Raw genomic sequence first — 20,905 nt, forward strand, 5'->3', positions numbered from 1 at the left:
CAAAACAAAAACTCCGGCAACACTGCGTGATGTAGTGCTTGCTAAGTTTGTAGCTATGCGTAGCCAGTGATGTAAATATGATATACATGTATATAATGGGGTACACAACTGGACCAAGAGGAGAGATGAGATAAAGAGATATGTGGTATGACAAGATAGCCATAAAAATAGCCACAAGATCCGAGAACCAGTCTTTCCCTCGAGCTCATCATCATCAAGTCTTAATTGTGTGATATATGCTCAGTCCGTCACACAATGATTCAGTCGTAGTAGCTATGGCCCGATTTTCGACCAATTAGCACCATTCACGGTACGTAAGAAGTCGCACTTCCTCGTCCAAACTTTGGATCCGTTCCCAGCCTCTCCGACTAGTAGGATCTCTAGATTATCCATATCCAACCATAATCATAAGGCTACAACCCTGCCATCTTATTACAATGGTAGTCAGTAATTCAGTAGAACGAGTACTAGTGCGTCCCTCACGTGATACCGCAAATAATAAATAGCGTAGAACTGTTACCCTGCCCGCCGCCGCACCCACGACTCGAACTTTTTCACGCTCCAGAAAATTACCTGCACAAGCACGTTACCTCGCCCGCAAGCTCCCCCCGCAACCACACACAGACACAACTACACCACAGGAACACACAGAAACACCACAATGGGAGTCAACAAGAAAACCCGCAAGTTTGCCCAAGTCAAGCGCGTCATCTCGTCCCGCGACTCGCGCCTCAAAAAGAACCAACTCAAGCAAGCCACCGCCGTGCCCAAAAAAGACAAGTCCGCCGAAGTCGTGCGCGAAATGTATTATTCACCGCCCCCCCCCCCCCTACCCTCCCATTCCACTTGTACGCCTTACTAATTATACCATCTATCCAGTCCGCAAGTTGCATCGTCGCTTTTCTTCCAGTTCAACGAGGCCCTCCGCCCACCATACTCGGTCCTGGTCGATACCAATTTCATCAACTTCAGCATCCAGAAGAAGCTGGAGCTTATTCAGGCCATGATGGACTGCCTGTATGCTAAAGCGACGCCGGTCATTACTGACTGTGTCATGGCGGAGCTGGAGAAGTTGGGGCCGCGGTATCGGATTGCGCTGAGGATTGCGAGGGACCCGCGATTTGAGAGGGTCAAGTGTGACCATAAGGGGACCTATGCAGATGACTGCATTGTGAATCGGGTCATGCAGCACAAGTGAGTTTTGCCCTCTGGACGTGATGCGGGCGTGGGGGTTTTGGTGGTGGTGGTGCTAATGTTTGGGGGTAGGATCTATATTGTGGCCACGAACGATAAGGATCTGAAGAGGAGGATAAGAAAGATTCCAGGTGTGCCTATCATGACGTGTGGGACGGGGAAGTATGTGCATCTGGTTCTGTGGTTGATTTGGGTGTTCTAGATTACTGACGGTTTGGGTGTGGTAGATATGTTATCGAGCGCCTCCCCGACGCGCCGGAAAAATAGAGAACTTTCTCGATGCCGGTGTAGATGGGTCAATTTTTTTTTTCTTTTCCTCAAAAAAAGTATAATGAAGGGAAAAAGTGTTTTTTGTTTTCTGGTTTGCAAATCGGAGTTTTGTAAAATTTTCTTTTTTAGTTTTATACTGTAAATACCTAGTATGTCTTATCTACATACTACACTGCCCGAATTCCTCGCCGGTAGAGTAAATATTTAGTTAAAAACATGACCAGTCACGACTTCTCACTCGCCCCACATTCCCACCGCTGTTAGCCAGACTACTACACCAGATCTCACAAGACCCAACAACTTTAACACCGCTTACTGTGTACTCTCCCGCATCGCGGTACCAAAACGATAACGGGCCCGAACCACCCAGAACCCTGCCAATGTCTCAGACACTCCCTTCTCCTCCCCCCACACCTGCGCGATCCAAGTTTCCACGCAAAAGCCCCAGCAGCAGCTTTCAGCCGGGGCAATTGGTCTTGTTTAGTTTTGGCCGACCGAGACACACACACAACCCAACCATGCGGCTCCTGGTGATTTGTTCGCTCCATGTCTCACACACATATACCCTACCCAGCGCGACTGGCTGGGCGCCAGTGGATCGTCGGGATGCTATCTTGGGTTTTGGACGATTGGGTAAGTGGAAGAGCTAGAAGACAAGGGGGACATCGTGTACCTACATGTTGGCTGGCGATGGACGGCGTGGGTAAGATCGTGCGTGTGTCGCTGTGATGCAGGGCGATGTGGACGTGTGCCGGCGAATGAGAGGAGGTATCGATATCGATAGAAGGAAGTACCTTTTGGACTTGAGGGCTGGTGGTATGGTGGCGCATGTGCCGGTGGTGCACGTGGGAATATGGGGTATATATACTCGAGGCACAGATATACATACGTGTTGAAGTGCAGAAGTCTATGTATTCATGCACGTCCAAGACTGTGTGCCTCCGTTTCGATTCGGTTTGCAGGAAAGAACACTTCTTGTTGAGCTTGTGGGTTAGATTGAATGCTGCGTAATTTAGGTGCTGGGCTGGGTGAAACATCAGGGCTACGGGGATTCTCGGCTGGAAATATCTATAATTAGGAGGAAAGTAGCCGAGTGATAGACTGTGAAGACGCGCAGCATGTGGGGAAACAAGTCTTTGCTAACTTGTGATAGGGCTTCTGTATGTACTGCCAGATGGGTTTTCATAAGTGGTCATTGTAGTTGGCACTCCTACGCACATATACATCTTCATAGGCTAGATACAAAGAGCCGTCCCGGGGCAGAGAAGAGTCATTATCAAAACTACACTTGGGACTTAAGTTGTTTATTCTTGATTTTCTTCATTTCCTTTTTCCTCTTGAGACTTGTGCATATGTACAATATCCAAGCTTGCAAAGTGTTAAATATGACATCCTTAGGCCAAGGCTGACGATGTTATCGAGATGATTCTGATCACAGACTATCACTCGCTAATAGAAACGGTCCCGGCCAGCCTTCCGTTGCGCAGTGCGCGCTGATTATTCGACATACGTGTGCATATATATGGCAGATGAGTATCCAATAAAGCTAACCAATAGAACTCTTTCGTTGTATAAAGAATCCGATTGTTCTATCTAGATAAGCTTCAAGGCAATTAATTGCAAGAAGCGAAGGATATATTCGGAGATGTCGCTGATTGGGTTATGTGCGGACTAAAGATCTTCCTTCTGATCCCTTCGATCGGCCAATGAGAATTGGTCAGGATCCATCTCTTAGGGTCATTGGTATGATATATTCGATAATATCGATTGTTGGGAACTTATATAATTATGCACTTGTTCTGCACTATGTGCATAGCGGGCTGAAAAACAAGTATAGTACTTCAGACCAAGATAAACTTGAAAGCTGTCATTGGCCTCAATTTACACGCCATCTAGGAGACGGAGATCGATGACCAAATAAACTCGAAAACAAAAAGAACAAAAGTCTCACTACGTGCGTATGACCTTTCCATACTGTACGTACACCCATCCTTGGAATTCAGTGATTCAAACATATAACTCAAACTTCTAATTGGACCTCGCAAAACAATACCGGAGCAGAACAAGGTCCAAGAATATTGACCATCAAGATCGATATCGGTGACCAGAAGGCAGGACTGAGACAGGACCAAGAGGAGCTCCGAGCTTCTTATATATGTGGGGGTACATGTGAAATGTATCCCATCTAAGCTAGCCAGCAAACTAATCAATGGTTGATAGTTTATACGGCCTCTATTGGCTCGGTTAAAGGTGATCAATCACGATTGCTTGACGTCTGATCATCCACATGCACACGTGTTTGGAAAAAGCAAGATGCTTTAAAGAAGAAAAGAAGAATTCGGAATCTACTTCGCCATTCGACTCTTCATCAGTACCGATAGCTTCGACTAGAGCTCGGGCGTAGCTTGTAGTTAGGGATGTAGGTATACGTATGATAAGGCCATCTAACCTCTTTGTGGCTTCTTGTTTTCCGGGAGATTCATACATTTTCTGCTTGAACTGGGATCCTAGATCCTCTTGCGGTGAGTCTGGGAGATGCCGATAAATGAGGGGCCCTGGAAGATGCCGATAAATGAGGGGCCCTTGGATACCCGAGAACGATAGGAAATGATACATATGTATCTTTCCAGATAAGATAATAGTACCCATGACTCTGGACCTAGTATCAAGAGGATATATTCTACCCGGTGTTAGTTAGACGTACGTCGTAACACCATGTTTCGACGACCTAAGGAGCAAAGGGTGCTTATCGTGTCCCGGCCTTCTACACTTGATACAATGTGTTCTTAGAGCAAGATTATACTGCTGGTCTTACAAACCTGACATCGTGATCAACGTGGCCGGTATCCCAATTACAGTATACCATGACCGTCATGTCATCAACATATGTATTCACTATCAACTTGTGAACTATCCTTGACAACTTCATCGCTGGCTTATAGCATGTTTAAAGTCGTAAAAGAAGGTTAACGGAGGCCAAAAGAAAATACAGTTCGTGTGATCACTTATGCATCTTTTTACAAAACAGAAGACTAAGTATACATCAAAAAGAACCCTTCGAGAGGGGCTGCAACAAAAAGGAACCCTAACACGACGTCAAATGCTTCAACCTGCTTAGCCCGCTCCCGTCCCTAAAAATTGGAACGGTAAAACCGGTTGAAGATCCATGTTCTCGATTCAAGGTAGTTAAACCAGGAGATAGGGGACTCGGAGGAGTGGTGTGCTGTTGAGGGGTCCTGCAGCTGGCTGATGACTAAGTAGCCCGGAATTAAGCAGCACTGCATGGAGTTTTAAAGAGATAAGGGGAGACTGCATACAACTTATAACGATAATTATATAAGATTTACCAAACAGTTTTATTTTGGTCACGATCAGCTAGTACAACCTTGCATGACTGCCATAGGCCCTACTTGTTCAACCAATTTCGTCGTTGCGCCCAAAAATGACTGTACGTATCTCCTGTTTGACAATATTGATATAAACACTAGTACTATTTTTTGTGCTTTTGTAAGATTTGAAGGTGTATAAAATATGACAGTCTGTTGTTTGGAAAAGAAGCATGCTCTATCCCATAATCCGGTGCTTAGATGCTTTCTATTTGACAGAATATTATAATTACTAAAAGAGGAAGGGTGGCAGCCGAATATGTGTGTGATCCAGACACAAGCCACAGCTGAAAATACGCCGCCCGAATCAATAGGCAGCTTTAACGGACTATGGGATATATGAGGGTTCATAGAACCCGTCTGGTGTTTAGGTTCGACGTACCTGTGGAATGGTAGTTCTGTTGTTAAAGCGATTCTTCAGATGTGAACAATTGTACTAGAATACTATGGTGGAATTAGAATTAGCTTATTATTCATTATTTTAACTCCATTCTACACGGAATGTCTGGTCTAGTGGGTTATTCATAAGAATTATCAATCAATCAATCATTAGTGGGTACGTTATTCGTATATATGAATTAAACAACAAAAAAAAGTAGAAAAAAAAAGGCGGGTTAAACATAGATTATCACTCGGTTGACAGGACCACTCTTTTTTTTTCATTAAGTGCATGTATATACTCTACTACACTGATAATGCCTGTTCTTACAGTAAATTGTTATATATAATTGATTAAAAAAAGCTTTTCGTGATAATATAAAACCTACATAGATCGCTCGGGCATACATCGAATTTTCAGGTATCTCGAGGCCTTCAAGCAATGACATCCTTTTTGATAATGGATATATATAATAGGGGTCTAAAATATATACATGTATTTTGCGATGGATTTCAAGTTTTGAATCAGGTTATTGCCCATTTTCAATTTATCGCTTAGAAATAAAACTTAGCTAGACCCGCCAAAGCGCCCACCATCTAGTGCAATGGGCTTGGATGGCTAATTGATTGGTATATTCCATTGTCTCTAGCATCGTTGGGATTGTTCAACTCCCACTAAGATTGTCTAGGAAAGTATTTCTAGCCTGAATACCTTTGCAATTGGTTGTTAGTATTGAGCACCCTTTACTCCCATTTTAATGAGCCATAAACGCCCCCCCCCCCCCGCCCGCCCGCTCCAAACATCAAAATTCAGACGACCCGCGCGATAAAATTCTCATGCGTATCATGGTATTCTATAAATATGCTCTTTTGTAAATAGTACAGTGTATTATATACATGTAGTGCTATTAAACTCGCTGCAAGTCAATCATTCTACTCGATCTCAGCAAATAGACAAGCTCTGGCGGGCGGCCCCGTAGACCACATCAAATACAACCCCTGACTCTCATAAGACCAACACAAGACATCGAAAAAACTCAAACAGCTATACTTCGAAGCTGCTAAGTAGCCATGTTTTCATTTAAAACATAATGAATCGTCTCATCAAAGCGTCAAATACAATCCCGTTGTGGACAAGTCGAATACTAGACGGCATTGTTCGCCGAAATAAGACTTTATTCGCAGTCCGATATAAATACTATAACTTAGATAACAATTTTAATTCTTCATTTAAACAAGATGTATTGTTACCTGGCAATTAAACGAAAGCTGTTCAAGACCCAAGATGAACAAGGCCGAGCGGCATCGAGGTCAGTGCACCCCCATTCCTTGTCTGGATCATGGGACGGCCGGAACGACATCATAGAGGTCCACATTTATACAGGTTCTGTTTTAGTCCTCAATATTTATTTGTCAGATGTAAAGTTATAATGTAAGTCAAGTTCATCAATGTATATAATTTTTTCCATGTATCAAAACACGAACGTCAGAAGATAGTATAATTTCTATATACGTATATATGTATAGGACATCCCCATGTGCGTTTATAGCTATTATCATAAGTAATCAAAAGAGCAGAGTGTTGATTGAGCTGGATAATCTGGATTTTGGGAGTGTCGCGAACACCTTTAAAATGTAAATCGATAGCGTATCGAGTGATATTATGTGAACAAAATAAACAAGAACCAAGAAGGACCGCATTTTAACATAGGTTTTAACAGCATATAGTTACTATCCAGAAAATAACTTCAAAAGATAAATACCTGTGGAAACCCCCCCATCATAGATCCCAATTACAAGGTAAATTAAAGGCTGGACATGCGGTATGAAGGTTAGAATACCAAACGCAGGCGCACAGACAAGATGAAAGGGGAATCCGACGGTAGAGGCACATACGCTAGCTAGTCTGGCTTTACTGGCGGAAGCTTCCCGAACCCCCTCAATGGTCTCGTTATCGCCATACTTGCAGTTATCTATGCAAATTGTACTTTCAAGACATCTCCGTGCGTATCCCCTTGCTTTCTAGCTTCTCTTATGGAAGACAAGTAGAAGGTGAGGTTAAGTCGATAAGAGAGACTACTCGGTCCCTGCTTGCCGAAAATGCTCCCAAATCCCAAGGTTCAGGCCATACTTGCATAAAAGCATGGGTTCTCTTCACCGCATAAAGCCACAATTTCTACAAGTAGTTAAAACTTTAAGGCGTGAATGAACCTCTTTTATTGGTTAGCTGAAAAGTGCGCCTCAGTGTTATTTATGCTTGCTGCAGGTTATATGCAGGTTATATGGGTTCTTGGCAACTTAAAACCTATCTACCTGATGAACGAATCGCCATTGATGGCATGCGTGTACGGGACCCCACAGTAACAAAAGTTAGGGTGATACCCACCAGAGGCCAAACATGCATCTTAATTCTCTCAAGGTGTCTGGTCTGTTTAAGGGATTTATACCCTTGGCCTGTAGGATCGAAAGTCGGGAGATGGAGCTAATATATCAATTAGGAGGTAAGCACAACGCCAATGAAGTACGATTAAGGGGGAATTATGATCGAACTACTAATCATTACGCCACATCAAGATGGCAAGGAAGAAGCGATGATGTATAGATCCGCCCTGCGCGCATAATCATCGCCACATTAATAGGCGCGGCAAATTCTCCTTTTCCGACCCAGGTGACACTTCGACAGACTGCCGCAGGGATAGAGTACTCGTGATCACTCAGGGAAATGGTATATAGAAGTCCCAGGCACTGGTAAAGGTTTTTAGCGCTGGATCTGCAAGGACGGTCGGTGTTGTTTTTGTGGTTTATTCCGTTGCATTGGCAATTCTGGTTCGTTGAATGCCCAACCACCGGCACCTCCACCGATCGATTTTGCCCCCGGGAAAAGAATTTATCAACAACTTGAGAAATTATCATTGCAATGTGTGCTGATTACTGATTTTGGTTGTGTGGTTCTAAGACATCTAGAGGTAAGTCGCTTGGCGAATATGCTTATGCTGTGTTCGCCCGGTAACAAAAACGGCTGGGGATGTATGAAGATCCTCAATACGTAGCTTTCGTCCTATTCAAGCCTACCCATATGGCCCGCATCTAGGCTCAATTGTAATACCACATTTATATGACTGCATGATATAGCTTCAGCTGAAGTCGAGAATGCCAATTTCCCGGGTTAACGTAGGGACGAAGTGGGAGTCGCTCGTTGAAAAATTTCCGGCCTGTGTTCTAGGATGGAGTTGAACGACGTCAAAAGACCCGACGTCAATATCAAGCTCTATCACAGCTAAGCACTCGGTTATCAACGCTTGGCTCTTACATAAGCCGCAAGCTCATCCACCTGGTATGGATATACGTAATAGACCCTTTTACTGGATTGGAAACTTTCTTCCGCAGTAATAGAGCACATATGCGTGATCCCAGTCTGGTCTTGCTACTGCAGCTTTGGCAGAATTTTTACATCCCCAAAATTTATTTCGTTAGCCAATTGCAGAAAGTACGATATGTCCTCTACCAATATGACTAGCCGGTCAGCGCTCAGGGCGTAAACAACAAAAAAAAACAGAGAATACCAAAGAGGAAAGAGGAACCTGGCCAATTATATGGCTTAGAAATAAAAGAAAATAACCCTTCGTCGACCATGAAAGAATTTTTGCACTTTCAAGTATTTCCAATTGAAAATTAATCCATATAGGAGTAAATTATTGCACGGCAGCTAGAGTCCCTTAAAAGCCGGCATCTTAATTTTCACAGTCTTATTCCTCCAAAGACTTCGAGGCGGACGTTGGACGTTGGACGAATTATTTCTGAAGCCTGACTTGATTCTGCATAAATTGCCTCAGTAGGTATAGCATCGAATTCCAATGGGTAGCCACATATTATTCTTAGCGCATGAAAGAGAGAAGAAAAAAACATTCACTTCGCTGGTAATAGGTACTATGATGACTGTATCATAGTAGAATACGTACGTATACGTGCTTATTCATTGTCACTCACTTCGCCAGTGAAGGAACAACAACGACGCAGTGAAAAAATGTGTTTATCCATCAGGGAGACTCACAATCGGAGAGGTTTTTCAATGGCAGTCTAGACAGGGTCGACGAACTTATTCTAAAGGAATGCCAGTTGGTTGGTTGGTAGTGGTTCAAAAGGGCTTGGCAAGTGCCTTGACGCACGGTTACGTACCTAAGTATCGAGGTACATATATGACAGGACCAAAAAAAACCCTTGATATCTCACGCCCAAAAGAAACGTTTTCCTGCCACATGGCCGAAACAAAATAGGCCGATCGATCCTTGTTATCAGAAAACCTCTTCTACTCGCAATAAAAATAGACTTAGTATTAACAGGGAAGCTCATATGTTGCCCTAACCCTATCTGAAACTTGAAGATCATTTCCTAGATTCCTCGTTTATCGATCTCCATGGCGTTTCCTTCCTTGCAAGCGACGGCGGTTATGTGCCTACTTCCTGAAGGTAAATAATAGCCATGCCCTCCCAGTAGAAATCTGATCTATCGTTCGAGTTTCACATAGCCTAGGAACTGCTGGGCGTACATAGATAGTATTTACTTAAACAGAGCAAAAAATGGTAGCTGCATGGAATGAGAGCAACCATCTGCTGTATGTAATGTACATACTCTACGGACATGTAGGTACTACTGTGCTGCAAGAACCCGTGAACACCTCATGCTCATCGGTACCACTTTGATACTCCAAAGCGTATCGCGCAAGAAAAAATTACCAAAAACCAGGTTCGCCTCTTAGGTAAATGATACTTTTTAAACGCCGAAGTTGCTGGCGAACAATATTTTGCACACTTATATGTAGGCAGGCACCTTCAAAATGACGGTTTTCGGAACCCCGGTGGAATGGACTAGGCATCGGAACCACGCCGCAAATTGTACCACTGGGCTCTTCCCCCGCTTGAAGACTCCGGCTTTCTGCATCTCATGAAACAAACCACTGCTTTTCATCCCATGCCTCCCTCGCCTTTTCGGATGCAATACGGTCAATGTATTGTTTTGACGATTTGTTCCCGTGCCGCTGCGGACCTACCCGTAAGGCATGGTGACATAGAAAGTTGTTGCCTCGTACCACCAAGCTTAAGGGGGAAACATGTTGGCCTAAGTTAAACAAACCCCTTTGGAGGTATCCGTGCGTGTTGTGAACGCGGCGGGCCAAGAGTTTTCCCCCGGATAATAACCAATAATGCGCTGTTTCCGGAGTTTTTCCCTTTCATTTAACATTATCTATTTTAAAAGCCTCACAGAAATTAACATGTCACCTCTTCCAGCTGAATGATTGAACAGGTAAATTTACTTCAAGTTAAGTATTGATCATTGACAGATTATCAGGCTAGTTTCAAATTCTCACATGTGAGTTAATGTTGACTATGCATTATATCAGTACCTGATACGCTAAATTTATACAAATGAATATCGAATACGTAACGACAGCTACATAGGTAAAAGAAATAAAACGCGCTAGATCCCCAGATGTTAGAAACAACGAGTGATGGTACATGTCTGTGTTTGAAACACAGCAGTGGAGCGAGATAGGAATGATTAATGATATTTAGAGGCTCGAAAACACCCACAAATCAATACATAAAATGCATCAAAAAACACCTTCCTGACAAACAACAATGATATCAATGGCGTAATGTAGAGGAAAAAGATAACTCCCAGATGAAAGGCTTAACTACTCCGATGATATGAAAAAGTAAAAAGCAATAGAGTAAAGATGAGTAAAATTAAAGGGAACCGGGGCATCATCTCCACAGATCCTGTCTGCTTGACCTCTTTTCTTTGATTCCCATGTTGGAACCAGGGACGGTCAATAGGCTTGCCCTATTTTCGGCCTCGAAGTCTGAATTGAAGGCCGAGGTCGTGGGTCTTTCATATATTGGACTGACAAGGAGTTTTCCATTACCGAGTGCACCGACCCTGTACTTTGTCCAGTTCATATGATCGAGATTCTTTTCGAAGATAGTCATTTTCTGCGTCCATTCGCCCGCCGCAAAGACACCAGCGTTGGCACCATTAGGCTCGTTCTGGAGACGCTTGTGGAAGGTCGTCTCGCGGACATAGAGGTCGATGAGCGAGGGGAGACCGCCGGCCCATAGTGATTCGGAAAGGTATGCATAGTAACTCGGGGCTGGCCTAGTCAACCTGGTATCCTCGCCGATGATCTCATAGGAGAGGTGAGTAAGTGTTGGCGATGAGAGGAGTTGAACTTCAGCTCTAGGGATAACTCGAGAAATAGTTTGATTGACCGAGAGGGATGTGAGGGATGTTGCCAAAGGTAAAATACGATAGATGAGGTGGGCAGGGATCGAGGTGTTTGTGAGGGTAAGAGATTCGAGGGTTTTTTGGACTTCAGGTCGAGAGAGGTATGTGCATAAGCCGTCAATAGTGATATTGGTGCTCCCTTCTAGTTCCAGGCTTTTGATGGCCCGGAACTGACCGAATTCAAATGCCGGGTCAAAGACTTCGTCAGTGGCCCACTGCATATCTTTTAATTTAAGGTGTCTTAAATACGGCATTGATGAGAGAGCCTGCACTAAATCTCCATTTTCGATTTTCATGTTCGATAACTCAACTACTTCGAGTGATACCCATGGCGGTTCATACCACAAATCCACAAAGTTCTTCTCGGATCCAGGCATCCAGGTCATTTTGCGTAGGTCAGAGCATCTTGTGTAAAGGATGGCTTTCAATGATGCACATGAAGAATCGTCAGAATAGATACCGTCGGGTAGATCGACATAACGTAGATTCGGTAGCAGAGACACAAGTCGAGCCAAGTCCTGCTTGCACGTTTCCCGTGTCATGTAAGGAAGCTTCAGTAGCCACACCAATGCTGGGATCGACTCGCTCTCCTGGAATGTCCGGTACAACAATCGCATTCGTTGCTCGGGAATTTCCAGCGGGGAACTCTGCTTCTGGAAAAATGAACTCCTTTTGCGCCTCTCCGAAAGCTCGCCCTCCATCCCACAGTAATGGACACTGTCGAGTCGAATGCTACGGTACTGCAGTAGCTGAGCCGCTCGATGCCATTCCTTGCAGACGAGACCTACTCGCGCAAGGTCCCGCATGTTGCAGAGCATGCATCCAGTCTCGGTAACGCTATCTTCTGCAGATTCGTAGGTGTAGTCAAGGGCATGCGGGCAGATGTAAGAAAATATAGCGAGCAACACCTCTGGGGGCGGCCTGGCAGCAAGAGATGTTTGTTTCATAGCGCCACCACGATTATAATAGAGTGATGTAGACGATGCAGCATAATTGCTCGAGTAAGCTGGAGGAGCAAGAGTATTTGGGACTGATTGGGAATGCCCATGTCGCTGACGCGATTTTTGAGGCTTGAGCATCACCAAGAGGCGTTTAAAGAAGTTTGTCTCGCCCGATGGCGATCGGCCTCTGTTACGCTCGGACTTCATTGTGGAGAGACCAAGGTGAGAAGAGAAAAACTAGAGTAGGGATCGATAATGAGAAGTGAAGACAAAGAGTGATTTAAGGATGGGCCGTGAAATAGACGCTGCAGGTGTAGCGAAAGCCAGAATTGAGATGAGGAAGCTTCCGAAGATGAGGGGGAAGGAGAGATGTTTAAAGAGGGAATGAGAGCATGAGGCGAGGTACTGTTTGATGAATACAGTGTTAATGGAAGATCGTATGCAAATAGATTTGTTAGCAGCACCACTGTCTGGCACTTGCCTAGATGGTGATTATCAGTCTGGGATGAGCTCTGGGGGGTGTGAGGGATTGGATGAAGGAGGGGACTCCGCTTACAACAATATCAAGTGTCCCTGGCACAACAGCTAAAAAAAAAACGTTAACTGGTGCGGCTTCTCCCTTGTTAATCTCTCTAGGGAGTCAGTCGTGCCCTTCTCTCTTCTGGTTCTCACTTCAGGGTAGAGAGTAGAGCCGCCAACACCTGCAGCTCTCAACCTTATTGAGATTTCAACATGAATACAACTGTTAGCTTGACGTCAACTCGCTAAATGGCTTCTCGGTAAGTCTCACCGAATGCCACCTTCGCCTCCTCCTGTCTTGCTAAGCGAATCTGGCTAGACTTTATTACCTCAGCAGCAAATTTAGACCTCCAAAATAACCTTTTTTACAAAATTCGCGTGGCTATTATTAAGCCTTGTTCCAGGAACCACATGAGGTTCTGGAAGGATATGTAACGGCCGCCAGGTCGAGACTGCAGCAGCAGCAGCAGCTTAGCGATCTTCATGTGGGGAAGCATGTTCTGGATGGGTATTCATGTAGGGTAGGCAATTGACATAAACGACCCCGACACCCCCCTTCCTTCTAAGGCCCTTACATCGATATCGATCCCCCCCATATTGGGCCCCGTTTCTTGAATTCTTTAATCTTTGTTTGCATAAACCGCATTGCTCAGCAACGCCCAGATTCCGGAGTAACTCTACACTTCAGGCAGATTGCCGTGTTACAACTTACAACTCCACTTTCCACACAACACATCTATCAGGGACCCCCGTTATCGATATACTTCGAGATTTCGATGGGAATGGATGCGTGCGATGGCTCGTTCTCTAACAAGAAGCTACATACATACACGTATGTACCCAGCTACGGTTTACAAGAACCGGAGAAGCAAAAAGGATGCAATAGTTCTGTGTTTTATACCTTTCTGCGGGCTTGGGTCGGGACTTGGGCCTGGATTATCGGGGTATCAACGGTTGTGGCTTCGGAAGTTTAAGAAGCGAATCGGGGGCCGGGATTACTCTATTATTTCTCGTGGCCGATAAGATAACCAGTTCTTGCGGGGCCATACCGAAAAGATGCCTCTGCAGATTTTCGGTATGATTGCCGGAGAAACCAACCCCTGGTTCTTGCCGCTACTCTACTAGCCCGACAGTCGGGATTGGACTTCTTTGCGAAGCAGTCTTTATCGTTATCGGACGAGGGGTTGGTTTTCAATCACCACCAGCTAGTAACAAACTTTAAAGATTTCGGAGCCGCCTTAAGCACCGGTTCAATTTATCAGGGGTTTTAGCAAAAACTCCAATAAAATTGATCAATTTCGGCACATTATTTTCCTCTTGCAAGGTGCAAGTGGTGCAAGGCAGGTGACGTGACGCGCCGGCCCCTTCTTATTTCTCTACGACAGTGTCAAGTACATACAAATATCTACATATGTACTTTACTCTATTATTGACCTAATACATACTGTACCCTGTAAGAAACGTATCAGACACGGGTATGTACATGACATTGTACATACATAATGCTCTCTGCACAAATAACACCTCGGTTTTCCTCTCAGAAAGGGCATTTTAGGATCCACAGAGGGTGGCGGGAGAATCTACCGCTCGGCCTGCCACCGTCGCTTCAAAAGCAGCAGATTCAGAAGGGCCCCGGGGCTTCGGCTCCAGTACTCTAATATGGTGAACACAATGATGATGGCGAGAAGATGGAGCAATGAATGAATGGTCGGTTTGTTCAACTATATTCCCATTGGATTGGAGAGAACGAAAAGTTGTTTCGGCGTTCACGTCATTGCAAGAGGCTCTTCATATATCAATCATGATTGGACAACTGCCACTCAGTATGTAGCCTGGTCTGAAACGGGCTTTTGAATGGGGAGTAGAGAATGGCCACACTGCATGATGAGACACGAAAGGGTAGATAAATAAACAAATTGGTCAAATGGTGGTGATGACGATGATGCTGATGGGGGGAGGGTTCAATCTGAGACACGGGCATGCATGTGGGACTATTATGGTAAGTTGATGGGTTACCGGAACGGGTGCCCTGGTTGGACATAGAATTACTAGTGAAAAAGAATACAACAGGTACATACAGGTACGGCGGTGTAGAATAGGAGAAGGAAGAGCAAAAGAAGCACCGTTAGCAACGCGGCAAGAGCACGGGACCTCAAGTTATGCTTGAGCTCGTGGTTCAATTGTGCATGGCGTTTGTGAGGATGTGGTTTAGGGGCTGATGTTCGTGACTTCGTTGTTCTGTGGCTCTTCTGTCTCTCGTGTGGGCCGAGACGAGCTAGATCCGATTAGGAAGATCATTGGACCAAAGTAAGGAAGAAAAAAAGTGGTGAAAAGTCATCATAGACAGAGGTAAGAAAAGGGAAACTCTACGTGGAATAGTTGGTAGAAACCTAATAACCCCTCTATTCTTGTTGCCTTTACTGCAGGCTGTCCATCGTGGCCGAAGCGTCTCATATTTTCTGCACTGGCATCTGCTCTCTTACCACACTGGCACTACATACTATCTAACCATCCACAACTCCACCAGTCATCCCCCCATCCCCCATCTGCATTTTCGCCTCCCTTCTGATCTTACCCTGTATCTATCGCCCATCCCACCCCCCCCTCCTCCCACCCTCCCTTCTTCCACCCTCCCTTCCTTCTACTCCTCGCTGTCTTCATCACCCTCTGTGACTATCCGTTGCGCCTACGTACACAGCTTGCTTGATTCCCTTCACTCGTCTTTCCATAGTCGAGTTTTGTTGGGTTATCGGTATTACACTACAATCAGTCATCATCTTAGCGGTAGCAACCACGGAATCCTCAAGGAACCTAAACCCACTATACCCATATATAGGCCTACAGACGATTCATTCACGAATATATTTCGAGTCTTAAACAGCTTTCAACCCTGAAATCTTGTACTCTAGCAGTAAGAACATTCAGCCATGGATCGTTACGTGGTTATTCACGTGGCCACTACTTGTGATGAGCATGGAGTTTACGTCACGAAAGACTCTGCAGAAGTAATCGAAATTGGTTGGATTTTACTCAATGCAAAAACACTGGAAGAGGTTGGCTTCCGAGTCTCCAGATCGTGAAACCTACCACTGACGAGCCCACCAGCTTCACAGGGAAAGCGTTCTTGTCAGACCTGTCAATACTCCAATCACCCCACTGTGCAGTATGAAGCTCCCCTTCCTTCCTCCAACTTATCAAAAATCACCTTGTATCATATCAAACTCGGGTGCTCAACGTGGCTCAATGTTTCCGAGCTGACACTGCCCTATCTGTAATATAGCTAGCTTGACCACTCTGACTTGGGAGCATGTACGGACTGCCGGCTCTTTCAGAGATGCTGTTAATCGATTCGACTCTTTTGCCCAGGAATTCTTAATGGCGCAGCATCTAGATTTTACTTTTGTGACATTGGATGCTTGGGATCTTCGTGTCCAGCTGCCCCGCGAGGCCAGAGACAAAGCCGTTGTTCTGCCCCCCTATCTTCAACATTCCCGGACTTTTGACCTTCGTACTGAGTATACCCGTTGGCAATCTCACCATCCAGAATCACTGCCCTTTGGACCTTCATCCTTGGCAAATATCTGTGCAGCTCTCGAAGTTGAGCCCGTTCAGTCCTCAGCGCCCATAAAACATAATCTACCCTTTCACCTACAGGCATTGGCTCCGGCCTCCCCCCGCAGAGCTATGGAGGAGGCGATCACTTTAGCAAGGGTTCTTCGTGGTTTGATCAAGAAATCTCAACCTCCAGAGGGTCACCCTGATGTTTTAGCCAGGCCGATGGATGCACGAGCAGACGTCAGGGCCTTTTTGAGCGAACGGAGTAAAGTCCTTCACATGAGTGGGCTTCCCCATGACACAACACAATCTGAGCTGGAAAGTTGGTTTACACAGTATGGTGGGCGTCCAATTGCATTTTGGACTCTTAGGACCCCTGATCAGCATAAGCCGACCGGGACTGGGTTTGCCGTATTCTCATCCCACGAGGAGGTAATTTCATAAACCTCATACTTTCAACGTTTCATACGCTTACTTTCGTAGGCCGCCGAGTCACTGTGCATGAATGGACGTGCTCTTAATGAGAAGGCAATTGAAGTCTCTCCCAGCAGTAGTAGGGTCTTGGACAGAGCTGCCGAAATCCTAACACCTTTCCCACCTAGTAAGAACAGGCCGAGGCCGGGTGATTGGACCTGCCCATCTTGCGGTTTTTCGAATTTCCAGCGCAGGACCGCGTGTTTCCGTTGCTCTTTCCCAGCGGTTCCAGCTGGCCCTAACCCCGATGTCTATGGCTATTCAGGATACCCGCAAACCTCTTTAATCCCATCCCAACCCCCGTCAATGGGACACGGTGCTGGCCATGGATTGCCAACTAGAACTATGCCGAATAGTGGAGGGATGGTCCCTTTCAGAGCAGGAGATTGGAAGTGCGGCTCTGATGGATGCGGCTACCATAATTTTGCCAAAAACGTTAGCTGTTTGAGGTGTGGGGCCAGTCGCGCAGGAGCTGCAGTAGTTGCGGACACTGCATTTTCCTCGCCTATAGATGGACCCTCGCCATATGGGGGAGTAGGGTTGGGCGGCCCCCAGGGGCTTGGTGGCGGATCTGGACCAGTTGGTGGACAATTCAGTGGAGGTGGGGGTTTCCCTGGCCAGCAGTTTGGAGGTCAAAGTAACTTTGGGTTGCCCTCCGGTCTCGGTGGCGGTAACGGTGCGTTCCCACCTCTTAACACTTCCATGGGCCCTGGAGTCGGGCCAAGCTCAGCCGGACCATTCGATCAAAGGGCTGAACAGGCTTTCTCCGCCGGGGGTAATGGACCCAACGGGATGTATGGCGGTATGGGCAATGATGATGCGGCGTTTTCTTTCCTCGCGGGAGGTTTGGGCGGGCTTGGACTTGATGATTCCAGAAGGAAGGAAATTAATGGTGGGGGAAGGTCTCCTGGTGCTTAAATTAAAAGGTTATCTGTACAATGGGAATTGGGTGGGTTAAACGGAAATATCTGGAGTTGGGTTGGTGTGCGAGTGGGATGATACATGGGGAATTCCTCCTCAAAAATTAATTTGTTCACAACGGGACTAAACGGCTGTACTGGAACGAACAAACGAGCGAAACCGGTTGGTTGGGCATTTGGATGGTGTTAGTGGCTATAGGCAAAACAAAAAACAAAAAAAATGAGTATCTTTTCTCTATCAAGTTCTCCCTCCCCTTCCTTTCTCTATATCCAAAAGAGAAAGGGAAACAAATATCTATCATAAAATGCTGGCCGGAGATTCTCCATGTGGAAACGAATATATTTTTACTCCCCTTTTATTCCTTCTATTTCATGTCTTGTCATTGCGGGAAGGAGTGGCATGGGTTGCGCGGATATAAAAAGTGGTTAGAATGGGAATTTGTCTTTATTTTGTATTCTTTGTAGTTGGTTTGGTGGGGTATACCGGTGGGGGCTCGTTGTTTTCCTTGAACTTTTTCTCTTAGCAAACTCGATCGAATAGGTTTTCTGGGATTTTTGTCTGGGGGCATTTTTTTTGGTGGGGATGGGGTGGGAAAGGGGAGTGAATATGTGGGTTGAATTTATCATTATGTCTACTTGTTTTGTCCTTTTTTCTTCTCTTTTCATATATTTTATTTGCATTCTATGGATATTTTGCGGGAGGGGGGGTGCGTCGGTTGGTTGGGTAACTCGGGGAGAGTTTAAAAGTCTTTTTTTCTTTTTCTTTCTTTTCGGTTCTGTATGGAGCGGGAGTGTACTGGTGATTGAACATTTGCTGGCTGGCTGGCGGGACTGGGGGTTGCATGGGGAGCCGGGAGTCATCATTCTTTGGATATACTGTGGCCAGTGTATTTTTGTTACTACAGTTCCTATTCTCTCTTTTTTTTTTCCTTTTTTTTTTCCACTGGGTCTTTGCTTCTCTTGAAAATAAGTACTTTGCAACTCTGGATATAACTTTATAATGTGAGTTTGGTTACTTAAAGAGGATCATTAATCAACAACAAAATAACTTTTTTTGTTAGACCCTATGTACATATCAGGCCACCGAGGGGAATTTCCTGCAGTGAGGTATTTGAAACATGACCTGTCACTCGTGGCGTTGGCCTGTTGATGCAGATTTCGAGGGTGACGCTTGCGTGTTTCGTAGAGGGCATGAAATTTAATTTTTTATGCTTAAAGAGTCCAGTCAGTAACAACATTCCTCTCCCTTGAGTATCAACATGTGCATAGATGCATGTAGAGTTCTTCGGTATCCACCACATTGACGTCTGACATCATGTTCTCCGAACTCCGGGAAAAAAAAACTGCCCCTGAATGCGGAACCGTGGCACAGTGTGATAACACACGTGTTATTCTAGTCTCATTTGCAATTGGTAGGTTGATGCAAGCCCAGTGAATCCAGCCCACCATTAATCGGTGTTCGCTCCTCTTCCTCCTCTTCCTCACCCCCCGCCTCATTTTTACTTCTTTATTCTTTGCAGAAGCCTCGAACGGTTACTCCCGTTCACAACCCAGGCTATCTCGTCGTACGTACGGATGTAACTATTCCCTATTTTACGTAAGCGCTGATGTGAAGGAAGAATCCATGTTCTTCAGCCTTGGAGCAAAGTAGATCCTGCTGTCTACGCTTTGACAATTTTTGTGGGAGTGAAGGTGAAGGGGGGGGGGGGTTGTGACAGTTAGTTAGCAGCCTGCATAATTGGTTAACGGTAACAGTTACAACCTGTCATTGCTTTTTGAAGGTCTAGACCTCTTTTTTTTCCATCGACATCGCGGTCGGCGAGCAAAATCCGCGGCGGCGACCAGGTCGGTCAGTGTGGGTAGGATTCAGATATTGAGATTTGGACTGCTGTAAATACATCTGGAAAGCCGTGGGCGTAATTGTGATGCAAGCTTTGCAAAGAATGGGGCCCAAATTATAGGAACAGACCCGATTGTCGAGGTCTTGGGAGGAAGCACGTGGTGGTGCATGGGCGATCACTCGCCAGACCGTGGGTAAGCGCGCGATATGTATAGCTGCTACCCAGAACAAGTCCATAATATGTCTAGATCGTACATAACTGGTTCGTAACCTCAATGGCTGCGTGAACTCCGGTCTAGACGTTCTACTGTGTATGTACCATGAAGTCGTAAGCATACTAAGCTTTGAACTGACAATATCAAATATCAATCATCTTGCATAGCATATACAGAGTCTAAGTCACCGCACTCTGCTTGGTAACCGAAGGAATCTTACTAAATAGTTGTACTTGACACATTTACCAACATAATAGTAGGGCGAAGGCTTAGCTTCTGCGTGGTCATTATAGTCTACTCTTTTCAACGTGACTAAACTTCATGTGCAAATCAGTATCACACGTACCAGTCAGGCTTGGCTTGATAGAACCATCGCTCCAATGAACTTAATATTATAATTGTGGTTGATATGGTGACTGCAAGAGCTAAAGAATAACCAGTAGGCTTTTCCGGGCCCCATTCGGGTCGGACCGGCCTGGTAAAGGTACCATAATTGCACTTTTCTCAGACGGTTGCCAAGAGGATATATTATTTGTTGTTTGCCCTGTAATTGTTTCTTGGCAACCGTAGACTTGAACGACACTTGATCAACCCCGGGCCTCTACTGTTATCGGCGGCGGCTACCGTGTGTCTAGGCCCGGGTCAGATTGGTACGTATTCTGAGGCACCAAGACTATCAATATCAATCTCCTAAGAGCTGAAGGGGATTGCTTGGAGTAGACACATCTTACTTTAGTGAGGGACGTAAACCTGTTTACTCTGTCTACCAACAATGGTTGGTGTCTTGAAGGAAAACCCCAACAGCGGCGCAAACTCAACAAGTCAAGTCTAGGCCTTGGAACCAAGCCGATAAGGGGAGTTCCCCTACACGAGGTGGCCCATTGAAAGACCTGGAAATCATAGTGGGAGGTATGATGGATGAACGCATTAG

The 20,905-nt window shown here is 45.4% G+C and overlaps 4 protein-coding genes across 4 annotated transcripts; 2 read left to right on the forward strand and 2 right to left on the reverse strand.

Moving 5' to 3' along the window:
- Window positions 1-661: 661 nt before the first annotated feature.
- Window positions 662-1,461, forward strand: LAJ45_09149 (uncharacterized protein; the record flags this gene model as incomplete). Its single annotated transcript, XM_046118694.1, has 4 exons — window positions 662-804; window positions 880-1,194; window positions 1,267-1,356; window positions 1,422-1,461. 4 exons carry the CDS (start codon window positions 662-664, stop codon window positions 1,459-1,461), a joined length of 588 nt encoding a protein of 195 aa, XP_045968079.1.
- Window positions 1,462-10,990: 9,529 nt separating this feature from the next.
- LAJ45_09150 (uncharacterized protein) lies at window positions 10,991-12,658 on the reverse strand (the record flags this gene model as incomplete). The annotated part of the gene is made up of 1 exon (XM_046118695.1): window positions 10,991-12,658. The coding sequence occupies one exon, from the start codon at window positions 12,656-12,658 to the stop codon at window positions 10,991-10,993; it is 1,668 nt and encodes a 555-aa protein (XP_045968080.1).
- A 247-nt stretch (window positions 12,659-12,905) lies between these two features.
- LAJ45_09151 (uncharacterized protein) lies at window positions 12,906-13,467 on the reverse strand (the record flags this gene model as incomplete). Its single annotated transcript, XM_046118696.1, has 4 exons — window positions 12,906-12,932; window positions 13,008-13,036; window positions 13,242-13,285; window positions 13,340-13,467. 4 exons carry the CDS (start codon window positions 13,465-13,467, stop codon window positions 12,906-12,908), a joined length of 228 nt encoding a protein of 75 aa, XP_045968081.1.
- Window positions 13,468-15,897: 2,430 nt separating this feature from the next.
- LAJ45_09152 (uncharacterized protein) lies at window positions 15,898-17,917 on the forward strand (the record flags this gene model as incomplete). Its single annotated transcript, XM_046118697.1, has 4 exons — window positions 15,898-16,023; window positions 16,076-16,133; window positions 16,251-16,957; window positions 17,009-17,917. The coding sequence occupies 4 exons, from the start codon at window positions 15,898-15,900 to the stop codon at window positions 17,915-17,917; spliced, it is 1,800 nt and encodes a 599-aa protein (XP_045968082.1).
- Between the last annotated feature and the right edge of the window lie 2,988 nt (window positions 17,918-20,905).

Source organism: Morchella importuna (genome assembly GCF_003444635.1).
Source record: "Morchella importuna strain M04M26 chromosome Unknown Morimp01GS034, whole genome shotgun sequence".
Classification (NCBI taxonomy): Eukaryota; Fungi; Ascomycota; class Pezizomycetes; order Pezizales; family Morchellaceae; genus Morchella; species Morchella importuna.